Raw genomic sequence first — 23,940 nt, 5'->3', positions numbered from 1 at the left:
ATGGAAATTCAGTACACGCTCGACAGTGCCGTCGCCCTCTCGCTGGTGATAACAGCACATCTATGATCTGGTGTGACCCTGCAATTAGACCATTCTAGGATTCTCATGTTCACACTAGTCAAGACGCCGCTCCAAAGCAGCCCTTGCCTTTTCCAGAACCCCAGCATCTCTAAAGGCTTCTATGCATACTAACCTGCGTTCTCGGGAGACTCTACATACGTTCCATTGACATGATACAACCGGGTCGGTTTACGCTAGTCTCATGGGTGCTTTGTCGGTTCGAATATGTAGGATTGAGTCCCAGCTCGATTCCACAAGTCCGTTGTGAAGCAGGATCCTGTGCTCTGGCATCTCTTGCTTTTCAACCGAGCGTCTCTTGCCTTGAAGTGTCTGCCTTGAACTACCACTATCAGTACATGTACATAACACACTTCTTCCCTCCATTGCCATTGAGATACCAAATCATACCCCATCACTTTGATGTCGCTATTCACATGTCTCGCGTACCATACAAAGATGGTCATCTAGGGTCCATGCCAAGGAGACCCCTAGCAATTGCTTATTTTTTCCTGTTCTCATTCCGCATAGTGTCGATCACTAGGCTGCACTTCGGAAGTAAGGCTAACATGTGAGATACAGGCCCATGGTCGCACATGCCCATAGTCGCACATGCCCATAGTCGGTAAAAAATGCATTCCACCAGCCCATCTTCACACCCACAAAACATTATACCTCCGGTGTCCACGTTGTTGTGGGCGTATTAAGGGGCGGTGTATAGACTCAAGTATTGTCCAAGTAAATGGAAATATTAGTAGAATGTGGTCTCAACACAGTTTTCGCGTCTTTCCGTCTTTCCGTCTTCCCAGTTCCGCAAATACGATACTTGTGAGCTATAATATATACCAAAAAGTTCATTGGTTCTATCTCTTGACTTTCTGACCTTCAATTATTTGTCCGCTTTTTTTTCCCAACTGTCCACAATTTTTTTGGTGTTATCTCACACTTCATCATCCCTTACACCCCGCCCAAAGCTTAAATCTCCAGTCCACGTTTCGCTTACATAATCTTACTCCGACATCCGCCAATAACTATCGCATCTCATCAAACGAACCCCGTCAACTCGAACCTCCCGGAATCCCGCCCAAATTTCGCCCCGGTCTTCCCCTATCGTATCACGTGACGTGATTCAGGGTCATCATCACCACCTCACATACAGTTCACAGCTCTAACGACAGACACACATGCAACATGAACTACGCTCTGATAGGCATCACGACCGCCATCTGTGGTAACATTATCATTTCGGTTGCTCTCAATCTCCAACGGTATGCGCATATTCGTCTCGAGGCCGATGTGAGTTCTCCGCATTACACCTCTTCCAAAGTGTGGTGGTGTGGGTTGGCTCTGATGACGATAGGAGAGGCAGGCAACTTTCTGGCATATGCGTTTGCACCAGCGTCGGTCGTCTCTCCACTCGGTGTGTTTGCCATTGTCGCCAATTGCCTGATTGCTCCTATCGTGTTTAAGGAGCGGGTCAAGTGGAGCAACATGATGGGGGTAGCGGTGACGGTGGTAGGCATTCTGTTTGTGGTTCTGAGTGCCACAAGTGCCCAGAGCGACACACGACCGGTGGAACCACGTGATCCGCATGCCATGATAATGGCGGCTCTTCAACAGAAGTCCTTCCTCGTCTACATTGTGTTTGTGTTTGTATCGGCAACGCTGCTGTTGCATTTCTCAAGGCAGCAGTTGCGTCAGCAGACGGCGCTCTTCGTCTACCTTGGTCTGGTGGCCCTCTTTGGCGCTCTGACTGCGCTGAGCACAAAAGCTGTGTCTTCACTGCTTTCTTTTGCATTTCTTAGGGCGCTCTACGATCCACTCACTTACGCTTGTGCGTTTGTTTTGGCTGCCACTGCTGTGTTCCAGATCAACTTTTTGAACCGAGCTCTGCAGACCTTCCCCAGCACTGTGGTGATTCCCACGCACTTCGTGCTGTTCACCTTGTCAGTCATTGTGGGCTCTGCCATGACCTATCACGACTTTGATGGCATGACTCTCGGTCAGATCACATGCTTTGTGGGGGGATGCATCATCACATTTGGAGGAGTGACTGTAATTGCGCGAACCGCTCCTGGTCGACCCAGACTGCAGCAAAACCCGAGCTATTCGAGCTTCAGCACCCGGTCACCGACACCCACAGAGTCGCTGGCGATTCCCAGCGAAGTGTCAGGTCTGTTGGAGGTACCTCCTGATCCCACTCACCAGCTGGCATCGTCTGCACCCGCGCCACATCACCATCATCATGCTCTGAGAAGAACTAGGTCGGCTCATCTAGCATTTGACCCTATCGCACTTGGTGGAATCAGTTTCTTTGTCGACAGCGCGAGAGAATGGAGGAGCCAGAGCTTGGGACGAGGAGAGAGAGAGGAGCCCTAGACTGTGGGTGTGACTCCAGGATACTATGAACGATATGGGGCGGTTGCGCGACAGATGGGTGATCACAGGATTCACCTGTGTGACAAGCCTGTGTAGGAGTTATACTAGAAATCTCTGAATGTGGTGGCTACACGGACTGCCGCTCTTTACAGTTGCAGATTGAACGCTATGAGTCCCAAGCAGCTCTCACCCTCTTTTGCTCGTTCCAACTCCGCACATCTCACGAATTCACAGCTTAGAGTGGAAAGGTCGTCTACCACTCAACATTGCATACATGGCTATCTCAGTAGCTCAATTATTTATTATTCCTTGACTGTAGGCGGTTATCAGCTTCATTGATAGTCATTGATAGTCATGATGGTGTGGACATGTCGGTTGATCCTCTATGAGTAATTATTCTTCACTGACAGCTACGGGAGAGATTACTGTTGGGATGGAGCTCACGACTCGAGGACACGAAGTCGTAATATTCTGATCCAAGCCGATATATATCAATTGTTAGGCTCTGGAACAGTGTACGATACATCTTCATGACAGCCAAGCTGCCACTTGACTCAATGACATAAGTACCGATCAGTATGTACAGCACACTTGTATGTGAGGAACCCCTCGGCTATAATGTTTAGCGAGTAGTTACAAGTAGATGAGGACTAAAATGAGCCGCGAGGGAATGATAGCCCCTTTGCCCTTTCGGTTTTCCCCATTCGTTTCAATCGTTCACTCCGTACCTGTAGTTCACTTGTTCGTTTGATCTTGCCGATTTGATATCTCTCCGCCAGTTAAAAGCCGGATAAAGATACCTCTCCGCCAGTGTCTCAGCTGTTTCATATGTCTCACAATCAGTCTCACTTTTGTTCGTTTTTCATGCCAATATATGTAAAAATGTCTCACGAGCTCTTTTGGCGAGGTCTCAAATCTGCCTCTGGCAGCGGATTTTGATGCATCTTTCGTTTCTTTTTGAACAGGTCCAATTGCGAGATTCTGTACCGCAGTTTTCTTACAGCTCACACATTTGGCCACTTGCAATGGCTCCCGTCTACGGTAGCACAACCACTGTTTGTACATTCCTCGGGGTATTTGTCTGCTTTGGTGCATGGTGTCATTGCTCTGGCAAAGTCAATCGGAAGTCCGCGATTGTGTGAAAAAACCGAAAAATACGAGGTGTTGCTGCACCCTGCCGGCAGTTAGGCAGGGACTCCGTGGTACAGGTTTTGACACGGGATAATGAAACATATTTGCAGGGGTCACATGGTCGAGGGCGGTCCGTAGCGATAGAGTGTGTTCCCGCAGACGGTGTATCAGTGTTGGCAACGAACGACATCCATCACTTTTGAATGGGTCTTTGCACTGTTGGTTTTTTTCCTGTACTCTGCTCAAGGCATGCGGTGATTGACATGAGTGCAGTTCAGGGGTGTATGTGAGTACAGTACATATGGTTCAGTATGTATGTACATACTGTTGGCGAATCTGTGGTCGATTAGAAGAAGATCTTAACCGGATATCTGATATCTGAAGCGGAATCGGTCCGTGGTTGCTTGCCGCAGCCAGAAGCAGTAAGTAGTCTAGTACTTTCACTTCATACAAAGAATATGAGGCACGGATACACATGAGGCACATGAGACGTTTCGGGTCACATCGGGGTAATGGTGGGAATCGGGTAAAAACGAGATAGTGGGGTTCGTTCGGTGAGATAGAAACGGTCAATGAGGCAAGCGTTGGAGCTTACATGTTGTCGGATATGATTAGGGCGAGCATTGCTGTTAATATGGCGTCGATAGCGTGGTGCTGGTTATTGTTTTAAATTAAAGAATTAACGGCGAATAAAATGAAAATGAACTGAAAATGAAAAGAAAAGAAAATGAAAAGAAAAGAAAAGAAAAGGAAACGAAAAGGCTCTGAAAAGGAAAGGAAAAAGCTCTGTAAATTCAGATAAATTCGATATACAGTATACAGGAAATTTGCAAAAACAAAAACAAAAACAAAAAAATAACCATCTACCATCGCCCATTCACTCTCCTCTACACACTCCATCCTTACAGTAGCTACTGTACTTGACTTGACTGTACTTGTACGGTCGTATCCACAGCATTTTAAAGTGCAAGGGTATCGTAGATCGGGTATCTCCAGTCAATGTCGGGGAGATGGCGTAACCATATACAAAAGGGGTGTGTGTGCACAGACGTTCTATACCCTCCGAACTAATAATACCTCGCTGCCTTATCCCATGCTCCCCCATACCACACCAATGCCGAGCTTTTAGCACCTCCACACACACCCTTGCACCGAACCACACCGGCAACTCCCACAAAGCCAAACATGTCCAAAGCCAAAAGTGCCAACCCAAAAGTGCCAACCGTCAGAGTGCCGCCAAAAGTGAACCACCACCCTTACTAACCCTGCACTAATCAAACGTCGTCCGTCCGACTCTCCATTCTTCTGTAAACGGCATGTCGGAGTATCTCCCGCCTCCGCCGCCGCTGTCGCCGTTTTCGGAATGGTTTGAATTCGGCGACACAGACCTGCAAATTGACAAATTGCAACTGGCACCGGACCAGAGTACCGCGACCACGCCTTCCACAGCAGGCACAACCTCCGCCTCAGCCCCCACACAACCTCCGCCACCACCGCCAGCGCCTTTTATCTCCGCCCGCGAGTCTTCCATGAACGTGGGACCCCAACATCTTCCTAGAGACATGGGCAGACCTCCCCAGCCTACACATAGTCAGTCTCAACCATCACATTCCCAGATACACACACAGATCCCTAAGCATGCTCCCCCACCCATTCCAACGTTAAAAAAGCCGCCACCGCCCATCCGGCACTACTCGAGCCCTTCGAATGGCTCCTCGGCGGCCAATGCCATCCCGGGAGCCAATCACCCGCCCCCACAAGCCCAGAGCCAGCATTCACAGGCCGCCCAGGCCGCCCAACAAGCTCATGCGGCCCTTCATGCGGCTCAGAGCGCATCGGCACCCGTCTCGGCCGTCTCACCAGTGTCAAACACTCCATTGGTCACGTCGTGGGACAAGACCAAGGTGGCCGAATGGCTGCGATCGCTTAAGTGTGCAGAGTACATCCCCATGTTTGAGCAGAACGAAATCTGTGGTGAAGTGCTGCTGGAAATCGACCAGAAGCTGCTCAAGGACATGGGTGTGGTCAAAGTGGGTGACCGGGTAAGAATCAATGTGGCCATCAAGGATTTGCGAAGCCAACATAGAAAAACCACTTTGCAGAATCAGCAACCTACCCCACACCAGCGTTCACAGCACAGAACTGGAAAAACTCTGTCATATTTGGACGAGCAATGCGTCTCCCCCTTTGCAAGCCATGGTCTTGGCATCTCGTCATCGTCAGGAACCCCAGTCACCCCAGACAGAGCATCTAGCGCTGGATCAGACTTCTCCAGCCACCTTAGACCCCAAACAGCGCGGGCTCCTTCCTCCACCACATCTACTGGCGACGTTAAGGGTATCTTGTCCATGGACCAGGTTCGACAGGGAACTGTCAAGTTCATCTACACCATGGGCCAGAGCAAGACAGTTAACATTTCAGGCTGCTTCAATGCCGAATCAATCATTCGCACGGCACTCAAGAAGTTTGCCATTAAGGATTCGCCCAACAACTGGTGTATCCATGTTTCCGATAATGCATTCGCCACATCCACCCGGATTGTGTCTGACAATGAGCTGGTGACCATCTGCCACTCTCCTTCACGTGCTGAGCGTCGTCGACTCATGCTGTGTCTCAACGACATGCCTCCCACTCAAAAGCAGTTTGCCAAGTCTCAATCTGTGTTGCTGGAGTCTGTGGACACAAACACAAACTCGTCTTCGTCTTCCGGCAACTACTCGGCCAACCAGCCTACCATTTCGCAACTCTCGGGCGACTACTTTTCGTCCGACCCCCAAAAAATGGCCCCGCTGCCCCGATCCAATCTTCCCCACAATTCTCGACGACTTCAGAGATTCGGTCATCGACCTCCTTCGGAGCTCATTTCTTCCAACCTGGCAGAATATTTTCCTCAGGCAGGCTCCAAGGTGTTGGAGCAGACGATCCGAAACTCGATTCGGTTTTCCAACCGAATGTCCCGCATGAGTACCAGTACTGCGTCCAACTACAACTACAACCGAATGAGTATTGCGACCATCTCGTCGTTCATGAACAACGAGGGCGGGATTGGCTCGGAAAACGACTCGGACAATATCCCTGCTGTTCCGGAGATTCCTTCGGATCTCTCGATGCCCCAAACTCTTACTCGAGAGTCCATGCAGCCCAGCCGAACACAGTCTTCGTCCCAGGTTGAGCGTGGAAGCTCTCTGCGAAAGAGTACAGCATCCATTCCTGCTACTCTCGAGACTCTGAGCCAGCAAGAAGAGGCTGCATCAGCAGCAGCTTCAGCAACAGCTTCTCTCGTGGACCCTCCCCACAGCGCTACCCCTTCCGAGGATGACATGTCAGATGAGCAGATCATTGCAATGCAGTCTGAGGCTCCCAAGAACTGGATCAAGGGTACGTTGATTGGCCAGGGCTCGTTTGGATGTGTTCATCTTGGCATGAACAGTCTTACTGGAGAGCTTATGGCCGTCAAGCAGGTTTCTCTGGGCGACTTTTCCAAAACATCGCATAAGCAGGCCATGGTTGACGCTCTTCAGCGTGAGATGAATTTGCTACGGGATTTCCAGCATGACAACATTGTGCAGTATCTTGGTTCGTCTTCTGACGAGGAGTATCTCAACATTTTCCTCGAGTACGTTCCTGGTGGTTCCGTGTCTTCTATGCTGACCAAATATGGACAGTTTGAGGAACCTCTTGTCAAACATTTTGTGCGCCAGATTCTTAAGGGTCTCGATTACTTGCATTCTAGAAACATCATCCATCGAGACATCAAGGGCGCCAATGTGCTGGTGGACAACAAGGGAAATGTGAAGATTTCCGATTTCGGCATTTCTAAGAAGATCGAGGCTTCATCGTCCAACCGGCAGTCTCTTCAGGGCTCTGTTTACTGGATGGCCCCCGAGGTTGTCAAGCAGACGAGTTACACTCTCAAGGCCGACATTTGGAGTTTAGGGTGTCTGATTGTGGAAATGTTGACCGGCTCGCATCCGTTTCCTCAATTCAGTCAGATGCAGGCCATTTTCAAGATTGGTACCAGTGGTAGACCCGACATTCCTGAAAACTGTTCTGAGGACACTAAGGACATGCTTCGGCAGACCTTTGAGCAGGATTACAACAAGCGTCCGTCGGCCGCGGAGTTGCTGGCCCACGAGTTTTTGAATACGTGATGCTTGTATGATGGTATTTAATGAATGAAGCTAGCCATTGAGGAGACTTGATGGTTCTATTTAATAATGATCCAAGATCGCAACCCCCATATTAACCTTATTTCATATAAAGTTGCGTCTCGGTTAGGCGTGCGTGATTGAAATTAATTAATTTCGGATAAACTCAGGTAAAATCGTGTAAATGAGTTTCCATTACGAATACAAGATGATAACGGATCGGCTCGGATACATAACTGTCCATTGACGTTACATACTATCAGTGGAAGTCTACAATTTGTTGGATAGTAATAGTCATGAAATATATTAAGGGGGTCATATGCTGTTGAATGCAAATAAATAAGTTGAATTAGTGTTTTAGGCAGAGTGGATAGAAACAGCCTGGCTCTTGATTGCGGCCTTCTCGTCATGAGGTTTCACCTCGATAATCGTCTCAGGCACATGTTCCAGACCTTCACCTGTAGACGAGTTGTAGAGCACAATACCGTTCTCCTTGGCATGCTGTCGTTCGTCTCGCTTGTAGAAGTAGAGAACGACCATGGTCCAGATCATAAGACAGAAGGCAGAGCAAGCAGTAAAAGTGAAACCCTTGAGGTATCGAGGAGCCTCCGAGGTTTTCCATACGAGCACGGAAATCCAAGCAGTGGAGGTCTGGGCCATCATGTTCATGATCATGAGAATGATGGCTCTGACCTGGGGGTCGTGACGACAGATATCGTTGAGCCAGGAGTACATGGTGGCTGCCATGGCCCATCCAAAGTACTGGAGCATCCAGGCAAACCACTTGGCTCCCTCGGGAACGTCCCAGACGGCGAGAATCGTGTTACCAGTGAAGTTGAATAGCTGGGTGAAGACAATGGCTCCCCATCGAGATCCGAAAAGATCAGCAATGCCGACAGTGAGTACAATCCAGACCATACCAAGACCGGGGGTAATGGCTCCCAGATCGTTGACCTTGGAGTTTGTGTATCGCTGCTCGCCCTCGGAGTTTTTGAGAGACTTGAGCCACAGAAGGTAGGCTCCAGAGGTACCGTTGTTGTTGTTCCAGCAGAAGATGCCCTCGAGACAGAGCACGTAGATTTGCCAGGAGGAAAAGATCTTTTTCCACATGCCTCGATCACCAAAGGAGTACTTTGGCTTGGGGGGTTCGCCGGAGGTTCGCTCCTTGTGGTCCTTGAGACGTTCTCGGGCAAGCACGACTTCCTCCTTGGACAGGAAGATGGAGTAGCACTTCTCGGGGGTTCCAGGAATCATCCACAGACCGATGATACCAATGGGCATGGTGATGATTCCGTCAATGATAAACAGCCATCTCCATCCCTCAAGCCCGTTAACGCCGTCGAGATGCTTGACGGCTCCAGCGGCGATGACAGAAGAGGTGAGCACTCCGAAGAACTGAGCGAGGTACATGAAACCAGCTCGTCGGTTGATTTCCTTGGGCTTGAACCACGATCCGAGCAGGTAATGCAAAGCAGGATAAAGAGAGGCCTCGAAGGCTCCAACAAGAAATCGCATGGCCTGAATGCCTCCGACATTGTTCATCTTGTACTGACACAGAGTCATGATACCCCAGCAGAAGTCGAGGAGAGGGAGAACAATATGGAGAGGGACCTTGGGGAGCAGAAACATGAAGGGGAGCTGGAACACGATGGCTCCGACGGAGAAAATGGCCTGAGTGTTGACCAGGTCATTGCCTTTGAAATGGACATCGTCAGAGAGACCGGCAACGTAGGCGTTGTTCAGGTTAGTCTGGTCGAGGAACTTGACCCAGTAGATGAGAAAGGCGTAGCAGGAGAGCAGAATGTCGAGTTTCCAGATGAGTTTTCGCTCGGCAGGAGTATCGTTTTCGTCGAACCACTTGAACCACTTTTGGCCAGATCGGTCCTGCTTATTAAGACGGTACTCGTACTCATCAAAGAACTTCCACCAGGGTCGGCCCGCCTCGTCTCGGTACTCGAGCTCTTTTTCCTCGGTCACGCCCAGAGCCACAGACACAATGTCCGAGTCCTCGGCGGTGATTTTCTCAGAGCTGCTGTGTTCATCAGTGTCCGATACCGCAGCGGTTACCACCGGAGGAGCGTATTTGGGGTGGCTCTGGTAGACGTTGTTGTAGTCCGTTTCCGACGGAGTATTGAGATGGGGAAGGAACTTCCAGACCATGATTTTCGCTTGTGTGAGACCGATGAGATACTTTGGACCACTTTAGCAGCTCCATTCATATATATATATATACATATCTTTTTTTGTACATCTGACCCGGAATCTTCGTACCCAGGTATGAGCACGGTTCACGTGACGGTGCAAGAGCGTCTAAAGTTGTTGGAGTGCTGCTGATAGGCATCCAGCCGGGTGTGGCTTGTTCACAGGGACCTGAGGAAAAAGAAAAAGAAAAAACGGGAGTGCCAAGCGAGGAGATTGAGATGTTGCTGTGCAGAAAAAATGAGTCCATTTCACGTGAGTTGGCATCAGCCGTGCGGAGACCATCTGGAATGATTGCAGGATATCTCAACAATATCACGGCTCAACATAGACCCAGCTGGTGCCACTGTATCACGGACCCATGCCTGATTCATACGAAGCACATTAACTCTTGGCCTGTCCTCTTTCGAGCCTTGGTTTCTCTTTAGAGCCGTCCAAGCTTTTCTTTAGATCTGCCTTAATTTAGCGCCTTTTTTTTTTTTTTATTCCTTCTTCTTCTTCTGCCATGAAAGTCAAATGTTCTACTGTATATGGCGCATTAACGGAGACTGCGTCCCACCGAACTCACTGTGAACTGGCGTGGCCGGCACATACCCCGGAACTGCCTGCTTCTTGTTTCTCTGCACGCTGTGATGGACTCGGAGCGCTGTACATAGGAGACCTACTTTACGATACTCTACCCCTCTTCATAATGTCGACTCCTACTTACATCACAATGCTTGACACAGCCAACCACCATCTTCCAGGGCCACCGGAACAACCTCTCGAAAACCTTGCCAAAGGTTTGCTATATTCGTTATGGCGGTAAATTTCGCTAAACTCTTCCACCTGGGCTACAGTACATACATGGGGGGTGCGGCCCTAAGGGTGTTCACTGCACGGATTGCTGCAGTATGGGGAATGCATCCTACAGGCACTAATCAGCTAAGTTTGACTCTGATCGCGTAATATGATACCCAGGACCATTTTTTGTTAGTTTGTTCCATAACTACCAATGTTCATGCCATCGTTCATTCATTTATCTAAATTAGTGGCAGAAACAGAGACATGATCGGACCTTGTTATCTTTGCGGCGCCTATCTCTGTGGCTGCTCTAAAGCCTCTAAACCATCAGGCCCCTTAGCTTCAGTGGCTTGCGACGTTTCTTGCACTTGTGCCTCATCCTCGGCCGTATCCTCCGTCCCAACTTCCTGCTCATCGGAATCTTCCGCATCTAGCTCGATGAGATTCTCGGCCTCCGCAGCCTCAGCAGCCTCCTCCTCTGCCAGAAGAGCCTCGAAATGCTTCCGATCCTCCTCAAGGAACGCCTTGAGAGATGCCGGGAGTTCCCCACAAGGCATATCGCTGTTCTCGGAGGTGGCATACAACAGAGTCACTTCCTGGGCATCAAACTGGTCGGAGCCACGGGCAGCATGCTCACAAACCTCCTCTACCGTAGTAGGACGGATTGCATAAAGACTATCCACAGATACGGGAGCTTCGTCCAGATAAGCCACATGTAGCCATTGTCCATGATGGTTGTAGTAAAACTCTGTTGGGGAAATGATGGCACCCATGAGATTGTATTCAGGCCCATATGGAGGCACATCCACATCGTCCGTCAATTCCTCAAGCTTATCGATTCGTAATCCGATCTCCTCTCGAGCATCCAGGTACTGATTCTGGAGTTTTCGTAGCTCTGTGACTCCCTCCCTGGTCTCATCGTCGAAATGACCAACAGCAACCTCCAGCAACTTAGTAACACTGACGCCCTGGAAGTTTGACATTTCAAATCGCTTCTGGAACAGCGCTTGCGACTCCTTCTTGGCCTCAATGGCTCGACTGTGCACCGACTTGACCTTGTCCAGGTAGGCCTCCGAGTACCGATGAGGAGAGAACTTTGGCGTCACAGCCAGACCAGAACCACTTTGGGCGTCTTCACGTCGACATGTGATGGAGATAACAGGTGGGATTTCCTTGAGATAGGTCACTTCGTCTGTAGAAGATCCATCTCGGAGTCCACTCCATAACAACAAATCTAGTCCGTCGGAAATGGTGAGACAAGTGTCTGAAGGCTCCCTGGTTCCCAGCAAGATGTTGTACATAGGTTCCGACTCCTCTCCATCCGTAGCCACCATCCTGAAGGTTTTCGCTGCGTTCTCATGCCGCATGATGAGTTGTTCCAAAAACGCACCAACCGCAGTAGAGTCGTCACTAGATCGAGACGAGCCGCTGAGTTGGGATGCTATAGATGAAGGGATGCATCTGACGAGATTGGAGATGGTGTTGAAGCCTCGCCCGGTGCTGCCATCGAGAAATGCGAGCAGCTTTTGTGTTTCCTCCACCAACGACGTCTTTTTAGAACAGGTGCCGGAGCGCCAGCTGGGGTCAAACTCGTACGTGTCCTTTGCACCCTCCAATAGCGCATCTCTGGCCTGTGGAATAGCATGCAAAATCGTCAGCAAGGGCGCGATATCGATGGCAGCATGAGAAGGTAGCAAGATTGGAGGATCCAAACTTCTAACCGTCTGGTTTGCTGTCAATTCACTGAGATCGAACCGTGAATATGAAAGCTCAGGCTCATGTACGTACGCCTCTCTGCTCTCCTCAATTAGGTCCTCCTCAGCCGTCTCCTCAACATGTGGAATCTGGTGGTAAGGCACAATCTCCCGGGTGTAGTCCCTGGGCTCGATATCTCCGCTGGTGTCTGCGTTGGGGTCTCGTCGCGGCGGTAGCTCGGGCGCAGCCACCTCGTTATCGCTCTCCACAATGTTGTCGTGCGAAAAAATGTATTCGAGGGCCTTCTCCACGTTGTGGTCGTTTCTGCGGAGCGCAATCTTGGCGACATCCTCGCTGATGCCCATTTCAATCAGTTGCTGGATCTGAGACATGTCGGTAGTGTCGTCAATGTATTTTTTGGACGTCCCCTGGTGGTCAAACAGGCGTTTTGTCTTGCGTACTACCGACTTTCGAAACGTGCGCATGTGTGTAGGAGGGGTCTAAGTTAGATAAGCTTGGAGAGGTTTAGAGTTGAAACCTCGAGGTTTTTCGACACTGTTGACTGTGGTCATGGAGGGTTAGTTTCTGGCAAAGGGCTCATTGAGGTAGTAGCTGACGGTGTCTAAGCTAGGAGAGCGGTAAAATGAAGAAGAAAAAAAAAAAAAAAAAAAAAAAACAAGAAACAACTAAGAAGATCTCGGGGAATATGTTCAGGAGGTGGCCCAACTTGCTGAAACTCTATAGTGTGTTCCATATCTACCTACTTGTAGTGCGGTGTCAAGAAGCAACCTGAAACGGGGATTTCACGAATAATTAAGAGGAAAAGAGGAAGTAAACATATTCTTTTTTTCATTAGCTGCTAAGAATTGAATCGATCAACTGTTAATCCTCTACAATTGAGGGAATTGCCTCACTATCAGGGGGTAAACTATTGGATGGAGATTTGAGGAAGCAATGAGATAAAAACACCCATCATTCGGAGCTACACATGAGTATAGTACCTTAATGTCGTTTGTATTGGTCTTATATAAACCTCATCTGTTTGCTGGTAGTCTTTTTACTCTGAAACAGTCGGTTTGAGTCATGTTTTGGGTCTACCTGTGGGTTGTCATAGCAAACTTGGAAAGGTTGTAAAACATGTAAAAATGGGTTTAGGGTGGCATTGTCGTCACCATTTGATTAATTCAGGTGTCTAGTTTCCAATGGTATTACTTTTATCCCAAAATCGCGGGTTAATGAGGTCAGAATTTTGATTATGGTTGCAGAAATTTCCTCTAATCAACGCTTAATTTAAGCCATCATAGTATAGTGGTTAGTACACCACGTTGTGGCCGTGGAAACCTCAGTTCGATTCTGGGTGATGGCAGTTTAACAACTGCTCCAAACAAGTGGGTTAAATTCCCACAACCTTTTTTAATATTTTTCCCTTTTCCTTTTCCTTTTCGCTTGCTCTAGTGTACTCTTATGAGATGGATGGCGATCTACGCCTTGAAACCCGAAGACACACGATAACCGATGCATATGGCAATATCTCCGCGCAAGAGCCGAAGAGAATGTTGGGTTTCGTGCGATAATCAACTGCCTGCTTTTTCGTTTGAAGTTTAGCCCAGCCGCTCTCTTTTTCACCTGCTGTCGCACTAACGCCATCCACGTCACAGCTCATGACAAAACCTCCTCGGAGGAGCCCAGAATAATCAGTATTGCACCCCACACCACGTTTCGGCGCGCAATCGCAAATAAGAGGGCACAGGTGATGGTTGCTGAGGCAGGCACTTGTACGTCATAGGTGTATGACTCAGGGTGCATTGAACAGGTAATAACTGCCCATCCACTTTGTTGTTGGGCAATGTGTGTGTGCTAAATTTCGTCTGGAGAGTGATTTTCACAAGATGTAGAATCCACCACATCTCAATTGATGGCACAGCGTCGCCACACACGCACATGGGCCTCCGAGTCGCACTTTATGTGGGGAAAGTTAGGCTCCCCCCATGCTCACCAATAACAGTACATATAGACCCATGGAAACCCAAAGAAGGGACCTCACCTTTGGCTGAGAGAGCGTGCACGACGGGAGCACTTGTACAACAATCGGATCGACGCCAACCAGCCCAGCCTGAAAGACCCACCACAATCGTCGCCACGAGGCCACCGCCAAAAAGATCAAAGGACACGCATATATATCACACACATGCCATCACACGTGACGAGGACAAGTTCAGATCAGGTTACCCTACCGCACACCACGCATCATCGTCTTGGCCAGGTCAGCCAGCACTTAACTTCTTCATCCAACACCAGCAACATGTCTACCTACACTACCCGGTCCATTGGTGCCCCCAACACTCTCGACTACAAGGTCTACATTGAGAAGGACGGCAAGCCCGTTTCCGCCTTCCACGACATTCCTCTGTACGCCAATGCTGAGAAGACCATTCTCAACATGATTGTCGAGGTTCCTCGATGGACCAACGCCAAGATGGAGATCTCCAAGGACCTTGCTCTGAACCCCATCATCCAGGACACCAAGAAGGGCAAGCTCCGATTCGTCCGAAACTGCTTCCCCCACCACGGATACATCCACAACTACGGTGCTTTCCCCCAGACCTGGGAGGACCCCAACCACGTCCACCCCGAGACCAAGGCCAAGGGTGACAACGACCCGCTCGACGTCTGCGAGATCGGTGAGACTGTTGGCTACACTGGCCAGGTCAAGCAGGTCAAGGTCCTCGGTGTCATGGCTCTCCTCGACGAGGGTGAGACTGACTGGAAGATCATCGCCATCGATGTCAAGGACCCTCTTGCCTCCAAGGTCAATGACATTGAGGATGTTGAGCGACACCTGCCCGGTCTTCTGCGAGCCACCAACGAGTGGTTCCGAATCTACAAGATCCCTGACGGAAAGCCCGAGAACCAGTTTGCCTTCTCCGGTGAGTGCAAGAACAAGAAGTACGCCGACGAGGTCATCCGAGAGTGCGAGGAGGCCTGGGAGACCCTCATTGCCGGAAAGGCATCCGACGACAAGGGCATTTCTCTCGAGAACACCACTCTTGAGAACACCCCCACCTTCACTGCCTCTGCTTCCATTCCCGAGGGCCAGAACCTTGCCCCTGCCCCCATTGATCAGAGCATTGACAAGTGGTTCTACATCTCTGGTGCTTCTGTCTAAACAGAGTCCCTAGTGTAGTTTATATATAGTGCAAGAAATTGTTGATACAAGTGAGTGAGTGAGTGGATGTATGAGGAGAATATGTAGTCGTTGAAGTGATGTGACGATCAATTGATTGATTGGTGCTCTAGGTTGAATCAGGATACAAGTGCAGTACGAGTATTTGTACCGGTAGCTACTTGTATTTATGTCAAGTATGTACAGTATATCGTTTTGTTTTTGTTTTTTTTTATGTACTGTAAATATTTGTCGGGTAGCACTCGACGATACAACATTTCACTTCTAATAGCAATTGATAGAGGCGACTTTCTCGACATGTTGATACACATCAATCATGCTATTCAAGTCCTTCTTTCAGTTATCGACAACTGTTTATGTCGGTTTTTGGTCGTGTCCTCTTGGGTATTTACTCATAACCTGTGAGAAATGGAAACACCCACACACGCACACCAGAATGCCACCAAAACATGCACTACAGAGTCTACATTGAGGGTATAAAACGTGAAAAATGAGGGGGGGGAAATTGTTTTTAAATAATTGAGTAGATAGAAAGATTGTTTCTCCTCTTTGGCTTGATATCACGTGTTTCGACCCCAGTGTGTACCCTCCCTCCGGTCACTGTTTTTGATTGAGCTTGCTTGTCTACATTGTTATGCATATTAACTTTGAAATTTTACAACCCCATCAACACACTATTGAAATGGCGTCTCTATGGACCTATGAGAGCGTGTACTACTTGCTCAAGAGTGGCCGTGCCTCCGAGGACCAGAAGCAGTCGCTTCACACGTTTTTGACCGCCAATCTCAAGGATCTCCAGACGTGTTGTGACCCCATTTGTGACCCAACGGTTCTGGCAGCGGTGCGGTTCGAGGAGGATCGCAAGGGCAATGACGTGCACAAAAAGGCTGGCGAGACCACCAAGACCAAGATTGAGCAGATCAAGAAGCTCAAGGACACATCCATCAACGGATCCACCGTCAAGGTGCCCGAGGAGGCCGTCAAGGATGCAGAGCTGGTTCTCAACCACCTCAACGTGTCTGTGGCCGAGGCGGTGCGAGTCGTCATGTCGTTCCCCTTTGGCACCACCGACGATGCCAAACGGGTGCGGTTGTACACCAACCGGATTCTTAGCGAGCGACGTTTCAAGGTCCAGGTTGTGTCTGAGCTGTTCTACATGTCTTCTCGATTGGCCAAAGCAAACGGCAACCTGGGCGACCTCCCTGACGAGTTTGCTCGTAAAATCCACACCAAGGGCTTTTCCAGTCATGTTCTGGAACAACTTGTGCGAAACGCCAACCTCAGTACATACTGTCGACGAGAGAAGGAGCCATTAGTGGCTGGAAAAAAGTACGAGAGTGCAACAGACATTCTCGGGCTATTGCGATTTGCTGTGAGTATGATCGGAGAGTCTTGAAGAACGCTTCTGGTAAGGACACGAGGTTATAGAGCGAAGAACTCTGACCTCCAATTATTTACACAGCTAACTAACACAGTCACAAAGACTCCAGGTGGAGATTCTGAAACTAGCATACAACGGATACTACTTTTTCGACGAGAATCCGTCTGCCGCTGACGTCAAGCAATGGTTCGAGAGCCTGGACAACCTACCGTTCCTGGGGGAGTACTCCGAGGCCTTCTGCTACTCGATTCTCATTTCTCTGGTTCTTCTCGACCTGGACCAGATGTTCGACGTTCCATCAGACCTCGATGACCGAGTCGATCCTCCGGAAACTGACGAGCCCATCCCCGACAACGTTTACTTTAAAGACCCTGCAACCCTGACTGCGGTCAATAACATCATTCAGGAACATATGAATGAGGAGCTCTGGAGCCCCATTGTTCTGGCATGGTCCCATGTGCTTCAGCGAGTCACATTCAGACAGGAGGAGACCAACGATCGGGCTCTGGTGCCCTTTATCGATCAGGTTTCGGCTGACTGCAACGGCCAGAGCCCCTACATTGTTTGCACACAACTGGCCAACCAGTCTCTCAACCGAGGAGTGTTGGCAGTAACACAGAGCGCGTACCGAGGACTGGCAAAGTCCGCAGAACACACCATGGTCTTCATGTCTCTTTGTCGAGCCAGTTTCCGTCTTGTTCCTTTGACGGAGGCGTTCGCAGAGCTCGTGGCTACAGTGCTGGGTCCCTATCCAGGATACTGTCGATACCTATTGGAGAACACACTCAAGATCAGAGATGCCATGCTAATTGCGCTATCTCGATTTCCCTTTGACATTGAGCCGTTTCTGTACATTATGCTGGCTATGGATGGAGAAACAGCCTTCACTGAGGTATACCAGATGCGAACTTTGATGCAGCAGCTGTTACCCGGATTCAAGGACTACACATTCTCTGAGACCGATACCAACATTGTCACATTGACGGGCGGAGTGCCTGTGTTCCCCGAGTTTGTCATTCCTCCTGGAACCTCCGGTACTCTTGTTCCCGGTGACAACATACCTCCTCTGGTCATGTGGGCAACGGAGTTCAACGGATGGGCGTACCTTGGTAAGCTTCTTTCTCAACTGAGTGGTCGAACGGCTGCTCTCATCATTAAGCTCATGCGAAAGGTGATTTCCAAAGTTGATGCTGAGGTTGCAGACGAGCTGCTCAGAAGTGCATCCATGTGGGAGGAGGATATTGTAGAGGTGATTGCTAAGCACCTGGTGGACGCTTACGCCAACCAGCATATTTTTGTGGCTACCGAGAGTGTCAAGTTTTTCACAGCTCTGTGTCGAATTCAACCCGATCGAATCTGGCCCTTCCTTTCCCGAGCAGGAATTCTTGCTCAGAACGGACGGCCGGGATTTGCAGCCATGGTTCTTGGAAGCACAGAGATTGTCAATGGCGAGTACTCTTTGACTCTGGCATTGCTTGATTTGGCCGATACTCTTGTAGAGAACGCTGTGGCTTCTTCCATCGACTCCAAGGTGTCTGCCAAGGTGCAGAGCGATGTGCTGCACAAGCTTACACGACACTACATCGACGTGTTTGAGTCGTGCAGCTACTGGAAGTACGTCAACAAGGACCAGCGTGTGGAGCTCATGTCCAAGAGTGTGAGAATGTTCCAGCAGACTGTGCATTATGCCTTTGCCATGGATAATGTTGTGCCTGTACTTCGGGCTAGTGCAGAGTACATTCTGGAGGGATTCCTGACTTCCACGGGCGAGGACCTGGGTCCCCAGAGACCTCTGCTTACCTGTCTGGACTCTACTTCGGTGGAATGGGTCAATGCCTCTTTGGAGTTCCTTACCAAGATTGTGGAGGCCCGAACTAACCTCGAGCTGGCTCCTTCTGTGCTTGAGAAGCAGCTCTTCTTGGCCAGTCCCCAACTCGTTGAGCTGTACCAGCAGTTCCCCTTTCACAAGAAGGTGATTGATCTGATGACTGCTCTTGTTGATTCCAGTTGGGTTGATTGTGAACAACCCTCTCTGTTGGCCCATCTGGGGCAGTTTCACTCCCAGTTGCTTCTCAAGTCGCTTATCGCGTCAATGGAGAATAATTTGGAGACCACAGAGACTGTTATTGGCATCTGTGCATTCTTTGGAGCTGTCGTTGACGGTTCTTCGCGTCAGGATGGTCTGTCTATTCTGCTGGTGACGGAGAAAGACTCTCTCTTGGAGGTGCTTGAGACCAAAGCTCTTGAATCCAAGGACTACTCGTCGAGAGTGTTTGTGCATGTCATCAAGGCCATTGCTCTTGCTCGAAACACCTGGTCCACCGTCACAAAGACTTCTAAGGATCGACTCACGAAACTGGTTGGAAAGATGGTCGAGGTTGTTGATTCTGTGCCTCTGCAGCTTCCGCAGGAGATCAGAAGTCCCAAAAAGTCGTCCAACAAGACGGTGACTGTCGAGGCTGCGTACCAGCGATTCTCCGCTGCCAAGGCTGTGCAGGTGATAGCTCAGGAGCTATTCAAGGACCCTGAGACTGTCGGAGCTCTGATCAAGTCCAAGTGGGGCTCTAAAATGCTCAAGCTCACCAAGTCCTTCTCTTCCATCCAGCTGTACAGATCTTCTCTTCATGGCAACCTCATTCGCAACTTTCACGCAAAGTGGAACATGGAGTTGTTCCAGTTCCGAAAGAAGGACCCCGAGTACTACGGATCCAGCTTTGTGTATGATCTGGAGGACATGAACGCCGTTTTTGGCCCTTCTCTGGGTGAGTTTGAGTCCGAGATTGCCGAGGCCAACCTCAATCTGTCTCTTGTCAACTCCGAGACGGAGCTGTCTCTTGCCTGGGGTCAGCTGCTTGTGGTGGCTATTGACGTCAAGATTGCCGAAAGCCTGGGAGACATTGTGGTTGCATTGATGGAGATTTCTCTGGGTGGTATGATTGCTCCCGTGTTCGAGGGCGTCTACAATGCTCGTCTGGAGGTCATTTTTCACATTCTCAAGTCTCCCGAGCTAAAGGACGTCGACGTCACGGAGGGTCTGAAGCTCTGCTGGGCCATTCTTGAGTCCACTGACGTTTCTTTCTTGTCTTCTCTTTCTGGCACTTCACGACTCTATAAGCCTGTTTTGAGAAGCATTAGCATCCTTGTTCGAAAGGCTCTCGAGAACCCTGAGGCAGATATGGCGCAGGTCCTGCATGGCATTTCGGATATTGTGCTTGCCAAGGGCTCGTATGCTCTTGCCAACGCCATTCAGTATGACGTGAGCCACAAGGGGCATTCTGGCGAGACGGTGGACGTTGATTTCCTGATTGAGGATCTCCGAATCATGGTTGTCTTGCTGCGAAACCTGTTGTCGTTTGAGAACACTTGTGTACCTGTTTCTCTAGCCCAGTTTGCCCTTAAGATCCAGGACACTGGGAGCATTCGGTCTCTTCTGTCGCTGTACTCGTACTCTCAGGAGATTGATCCCGTCTTTGGCGAGCTGACTCTGCTGTTCCTGCTTGAGTTGCTGCAGAACGATCAGTTGTCCGAGCAGGTGGTTTTGAACGGTCTTGTGGGAGCTCTGACTGAGGCTCCCATCTCTCGAGAGATTCAGAAGGGTAGTCTTCACCAGGGCCGACTGTACTACATCTGGATCCGGGGTATTCTCCCCATCATGCTGACCGTGCTGGTGAGGCTTGGAGGCCGCATTTCGCCGGAAATCACAATGCTGCTGAGCTTCTTCCAGCTGCAAATCGAGACCGCCATCAGAAACCTGATGGAGCCCGTCACCATTTCGCTGTCGTTCGTCGACGAGCTGCAGCAGATTGTTGTGCTCTTGCAAGTGGTCCCTAACGACCTAAAGGACACCTACAAGCCCATCATTCTGGACGGCATTGCGTACCTGCAGAAGCACCCCAAGCTGCTGGCGTCGCTGACCACCGTGGGTAACACGCAGGAGCAGCAGTTGCATGAGGACGTCAACGCCAATGGCATTTCCAAGTTGGTGACCAAGATTCTGGACCGGCTGGCGGAGGTGGCTACTCTGGGGGGAGAGGGAATTGAGGAGTATTAGAAGGACTATAACAATAATGATTGTATATTCTATGACGCGAGGATGTGACCCGGTCTACTGTTCTTGTATCTACAGTGAGAGTCTCCAGACTTGCTGCAGAGCAAACGTACAGTACAGTACATACGATCGTACTCGTTTGGTAGTTAACGTATTTGTACATCTGTAGCCCACCAAATGCACTGACGAACTCCCGAAAAGCGGCCCGAGAAATGAGACAAACTTGCCGTGAAGAACTTTGAGACAACGACTTGCGACATGTCTTACATCGAGTACTTGTAGTTGAAGCACTGGAATGTATAGACGATTGATGGTATGCACCGAATATGCGATTATTATTGGACCATTGACTTGTTAATTCCAAGTCTTTGTCGAGGGGGGGACCAAGGTTCGTCTCATGTTAGACACATCGAATCAGAGGCATATGTTGTGAAAAGTTGATTTCTGCGGGTGCGCGAAAAAAAAAAAAAACCATTTTCAAATGATCTACGATGAGTCTACAACCAGAGTGTCAAAACAAGCAAGATAGAAAGATTCTATTTACAATGATAAATATCTATACATAAATAATAACCAGGAGTCGTCAACTGAATGGTCAAGTCCTTGAGCGTGCGTAGCGCCATATAATTTAAGCATGTTTGAAGCAACATCTGTCGTTGTAGGCGCAGGTGCCGGTCCGCAGCCAGTTCTGGCACAGCTTGGAGCGCCACTTAGGCGGCCGGTCCACGTTTTTCAACTCGTGTTCGCCGTGGGCAAACTGGCACTTTTCGCCGTACGAGCACGAGCCCGTCTTCTGGAACGACGAGCACATCTCTGTCTTGTACAGCTCGGAGTTGATGTTGGCCTTTCGTCGGGGCTGCTGCTGGGGCACGGCGTTGGCGGCAGTAGGCGTCACGGGAGCCATCTGCGGCATCATGCCCTGCATGTGCATCCCGTTGGCAAGAGGCTGCTGCATGGCCATGGGGTTGGGCATGCCGTTGGGGGGCATGCCGTTGGCCTGGTGCACGTTAGGCTGCATCATGGGTCCTCCCATGTGACCACGTCGCTTGTCTTCTCCCCAGGGATCAAAAGGCTGCTGGGGATACTCCTCAAAGTAGGCAGCGTTGGGAGCCCCGGGGGGCACGGTGGCCGAGGTGGGGGTGCCGAAGCCGGTACCATAGCCCAGAGCGCTCAGCGACACGGACGAGTTTGTGTGCGTGGCAAAGTTGGACGAGTGGGCCGATCCAGCGGCGCCGGGGGCAGCCGCAGGGTCGTCAAGGTAGCTGATGTCGATGCCTGGGAAGTCGTTGGCCTGCGACATGGCGGCCACGACAGAAGGTCGGGGAGCTCCCTGCTGCTGCTGCTGAGGCGCCACGGGTGCTGCGGGCTGCGACACGGTTGAGCCCGAGGAGCTTGAGGGCGTGGGGGCCTCGAAGGGAGCAAATTTGGACGTGGACGAGGCCGACGTCTGGGAGGTAGTGGAGGAGTCGTCTCCCCAAATGTCGGACTTGATGCCGAGCGAGAAGGGTGACGAGATTCGAGTGGAGGTGGGACGTGAAAGGAAGCCGCTGAAGAGCCGGTCGTGCTGCTTAGACGAGCCGGTGCCGGGAGCGGCTCCATTCTGACTAGCGGTCAGGTCGGCGGTGGATCCCACAGGTGAAGACTGGGCCGAGCCGTCCATGGAGGAGACGGTGGAAGATGCAAACGAAACGGGTTTCGGGTGGGCCAGAAGCGAGTGCTGGTGCTGGTGCTGGTGCTGGTGCGGGTGCTGGGGTTGCTGGGTCGGGTTGGCTGGGTTGCCGCCCTTTCCATCTCCGTATTCAAACGACATGAGCATCGGTCTTGGTGTGGGGTGTTGAATAAATAGGTAATAAATAGCGTATAAATAAGGGTAGCAAAGACTTGGGTCGTGACGTTCTCGATGCTACTATTTTTTCTCGTTTTGTCGTTGCTGCTGCCAAGTATATCGTACTATGCCCGGTTTGTTTCCCCCCTCTTCTTCCGATGAAACACAAAAACACAGAGTCGCTTGGTTATCGCCTTGGTGGTGCTGAAAGGTTGTATGCTAAGAGTAGACAAGTTTGCACCTGCTGGGAGAAAAAATCCCATCTCAATTCTAAAACTTTTTACCGGTAGGGTAAATCTGCAGGTGCAAACAAATCCTGTGGGGGGTGGGGCCCTCTGGGGAGTCGCCGAGCAGGAGGAAACCGCATGGACATCTCCTGTGCGCCTTCAACTCTGTCTTGCCGCCGGAGACCCCGTCTCTTGCGACCCCTTTTTCGCCTCTACTGACGTTCTATTCTACCCGTCATCGCCCGTCCTTTGTAGTGCTCACACCTCTTTGCCCAAGGTATTTTAGCTTTGGGACAAGCGTCTGCGACACGTCATTCCAGCTAACCCAATCCGATTGGCTACTTAACGGCCCTCCAGAAGAGCCCACGACCTTTTGTTACATTTGCCATGCGAGGTTCACGCTGCTGAGCACGTCGCATTGTGGGCGGATCCGAGTCGCCCTTGGACAAGAGCTGCCCGGCGCCCCCGCAGCCGTTGGAAAAAACAAGAACAATCGGGCGGCTGCAAACGGCTGTACACGTAAAAAAAACTAGTTAAAAAACTTGTTATCATGTTTCACCCGAGATGAGTGGCTGACCAAAGACAGTTCTGCGGGGGTACAAGTCATGTGATGGAGACAGCTCCCGTGTTTGACAAGGTGAGGAGGTGAGGAGGTGTAGGGGTAAAAGGACACAAGTAAAGCAATGTAGTGTCATATTGTGTGTGTTTGACCAGTTGAAGAGCACGATACTCGCAGTTGCGTGATACACCTCATTATGGACCTCCAGATCACCTTATGGTTCTTTTTTTAAACGCTCATCGCATATTTCACTTGATAATCGTAAAAGGCTGGGCCGAGTATGTACTGATCCATGAAGTCTTGAGAGCGTGCCACCTAACAAGT

The 23,940-nt window shown here is 50.2% G+C and overlaps 8 protein-coding genes and 1 non-coding gene across 9 annotated transcripts; 6 read left to right on the top strand and 3 right to left on the bottom strand.

Moving 5' to 3' along the window:
- Positions 1-1,248: 1,248 nt before the first annotated feature.
- YALI1_F18239g (uncharacterized protein) lies at positions 1,249-2,436 on the top strand (the record flags this gene model as incomplete). The annotated part of the gene is made up of 1 exon (XM_505382.3): positions 1,249-2,436. One exon carries the CDS (start codon positions 1,249-1,251, stop codon positions 2,434-2,436), a length of 1,188 nt encoding a protein of 395 aa, XP_505382.1.
- Positions 2,437-2,461: 25 nt separating this feature from the next.
- Positions 2,462-2,775, top strand: YALI1_F18226g (uncharacterized protein; the record flags this gene model as incomplete). The annotated part of the gene is made up of 2 exons (XM_068283387.1): positions 2,462-2,494; positions 2,545-2,775. 2 exons carry the CDS (start codon positions 2,462-2,464, stop codon positions 2,773-2,775), a joined length of 264 nt encoding a protein of 87 aa, XP_068139488.1.
- A 2,108-nt stretch (positions 2,776-4,883) lies between these two features.
- Positions 4,884-7,718, top strand: YALI1_F18202g (uncharacterized protein; the record flags this gene model as incomplete). Its single annotated transcript, XM_505381.3, has 1 exon — positions 4,884-7,718. One exon carries the CDS (start codon positions 4,884-4,886, stop codon positions 7,716-7,718), a length of 2,835 nt encoding a protein of 944 aa, XP_505381.3.
- Positions 7,719-8,072: 354 nt separating this feature from the next.
- Positions 8,073-9,875, bottom strand: YALI1_F18152g (uncharacterized protein; the record flags this gene model as incomplete). Its single annotated transcript, XM_505380.3, has 1 exon — positions 8,073-9,875. One exon carries the CDS (start codon positions 9,873-9,875, stop codon positions 8,073-8,075), a length of 1,803 nt encoding a protein of 600 aa, XP_505380.2.
- Positions 9,876-10,990: 1,115 nt separating this feature from the next.
- On the bottom strand, positions 10,991-12,877 carry YALI1_F18122g (uncharacterized protein; the record flags this gene model as incomplete). Its single annotated transcript, XM_505379.3, has 1 exon — positions 10,991-12,877. One exon carries the CDS (start codon positions 12,875-12,877, stop codon positions 10,991-10,993), a length of 1,887 nt encoding a protein of 628 aa, XP_505379.1.
- Positions 12,878-13,686: 809 nt separating this feature from the next.
- YALI1_F18114r lies at positions 13,687-13,758 on the top strand. The gene has a single exon. It is a non-coding gene; the product is annotated as a tRNA-His (tRNA).
- An 822-nt stretch (positions 13,759-14,580) lies between these two features.
- Positions 14,581-15,558, top strand: YALI1_F18105g (uncharacterized protein; the record flags this gene model as incomplete). Its single annotated transcript, XM_505378.3, has 1 exon — positions 14,581-15,558. The coding sequence occupies one exon, from the start codon at positions 14,581-14,583 to the stop codon at positions 15,556-15,558; it is 978 nt and encodes a 325-aa protein (XP_505378.2).
- Positions 15,559-16,258: 700 nt separating this feature from the next.
- Positions 16,259-21,008, top strand: YALI1_F18081g (uncharacterized protein; the record flags this gene model as incomplete). The annotated part of the gene is made up of 2 exons (XM_505377.3): positions 16,259-16,948; positions 17,052-21,008. 2 exons carry the CDS (start codon positions 16,259-16,261, stop codon positions 21,006-21,008), a joined length of 4,647 nt encoding a protein of 1,548 aa, XP_505377.3.
- Positions 21,009-21,633: 625 nt separating this feature from the next.
- Positions 21,634-22,821, bottom strand: YALI1_F18023g (uncharacterized protein; the record flags this gene model as incomplete). The annotated part of the gene is made up of 1 exon (XM_505376.3): positions 21,634-22,821. The coding sequence occupies one exon, from the start codon at positions 22,819-22,821 to the stop codon at positions 21,634-21,636; it is 1,188 nt and encodes a 395-aa protein (XP_505376.1).
- Between the last annotated feature and the right edge of the window lie 1,119 nt (positions 22,822-23,940).

This window comes from Yarrowia lipolytica, chromosome 1F (assembly GCF_001761485.1).
Source record: "Yarrowia lipolytica chromosome 1F, complete sequence".
Taxonomy (NCBI): Eukaryota; Fungi; Ascomycota; class Dipodascomycetes; order Dipodascales; genus Yarrowia; species Yarrowia lipolytica.
The sequence above is the reverse complement of the archived record's forward strand: the minus strand, read 5'-3'. Positions and strand labels throughout refer to the sequence as shown.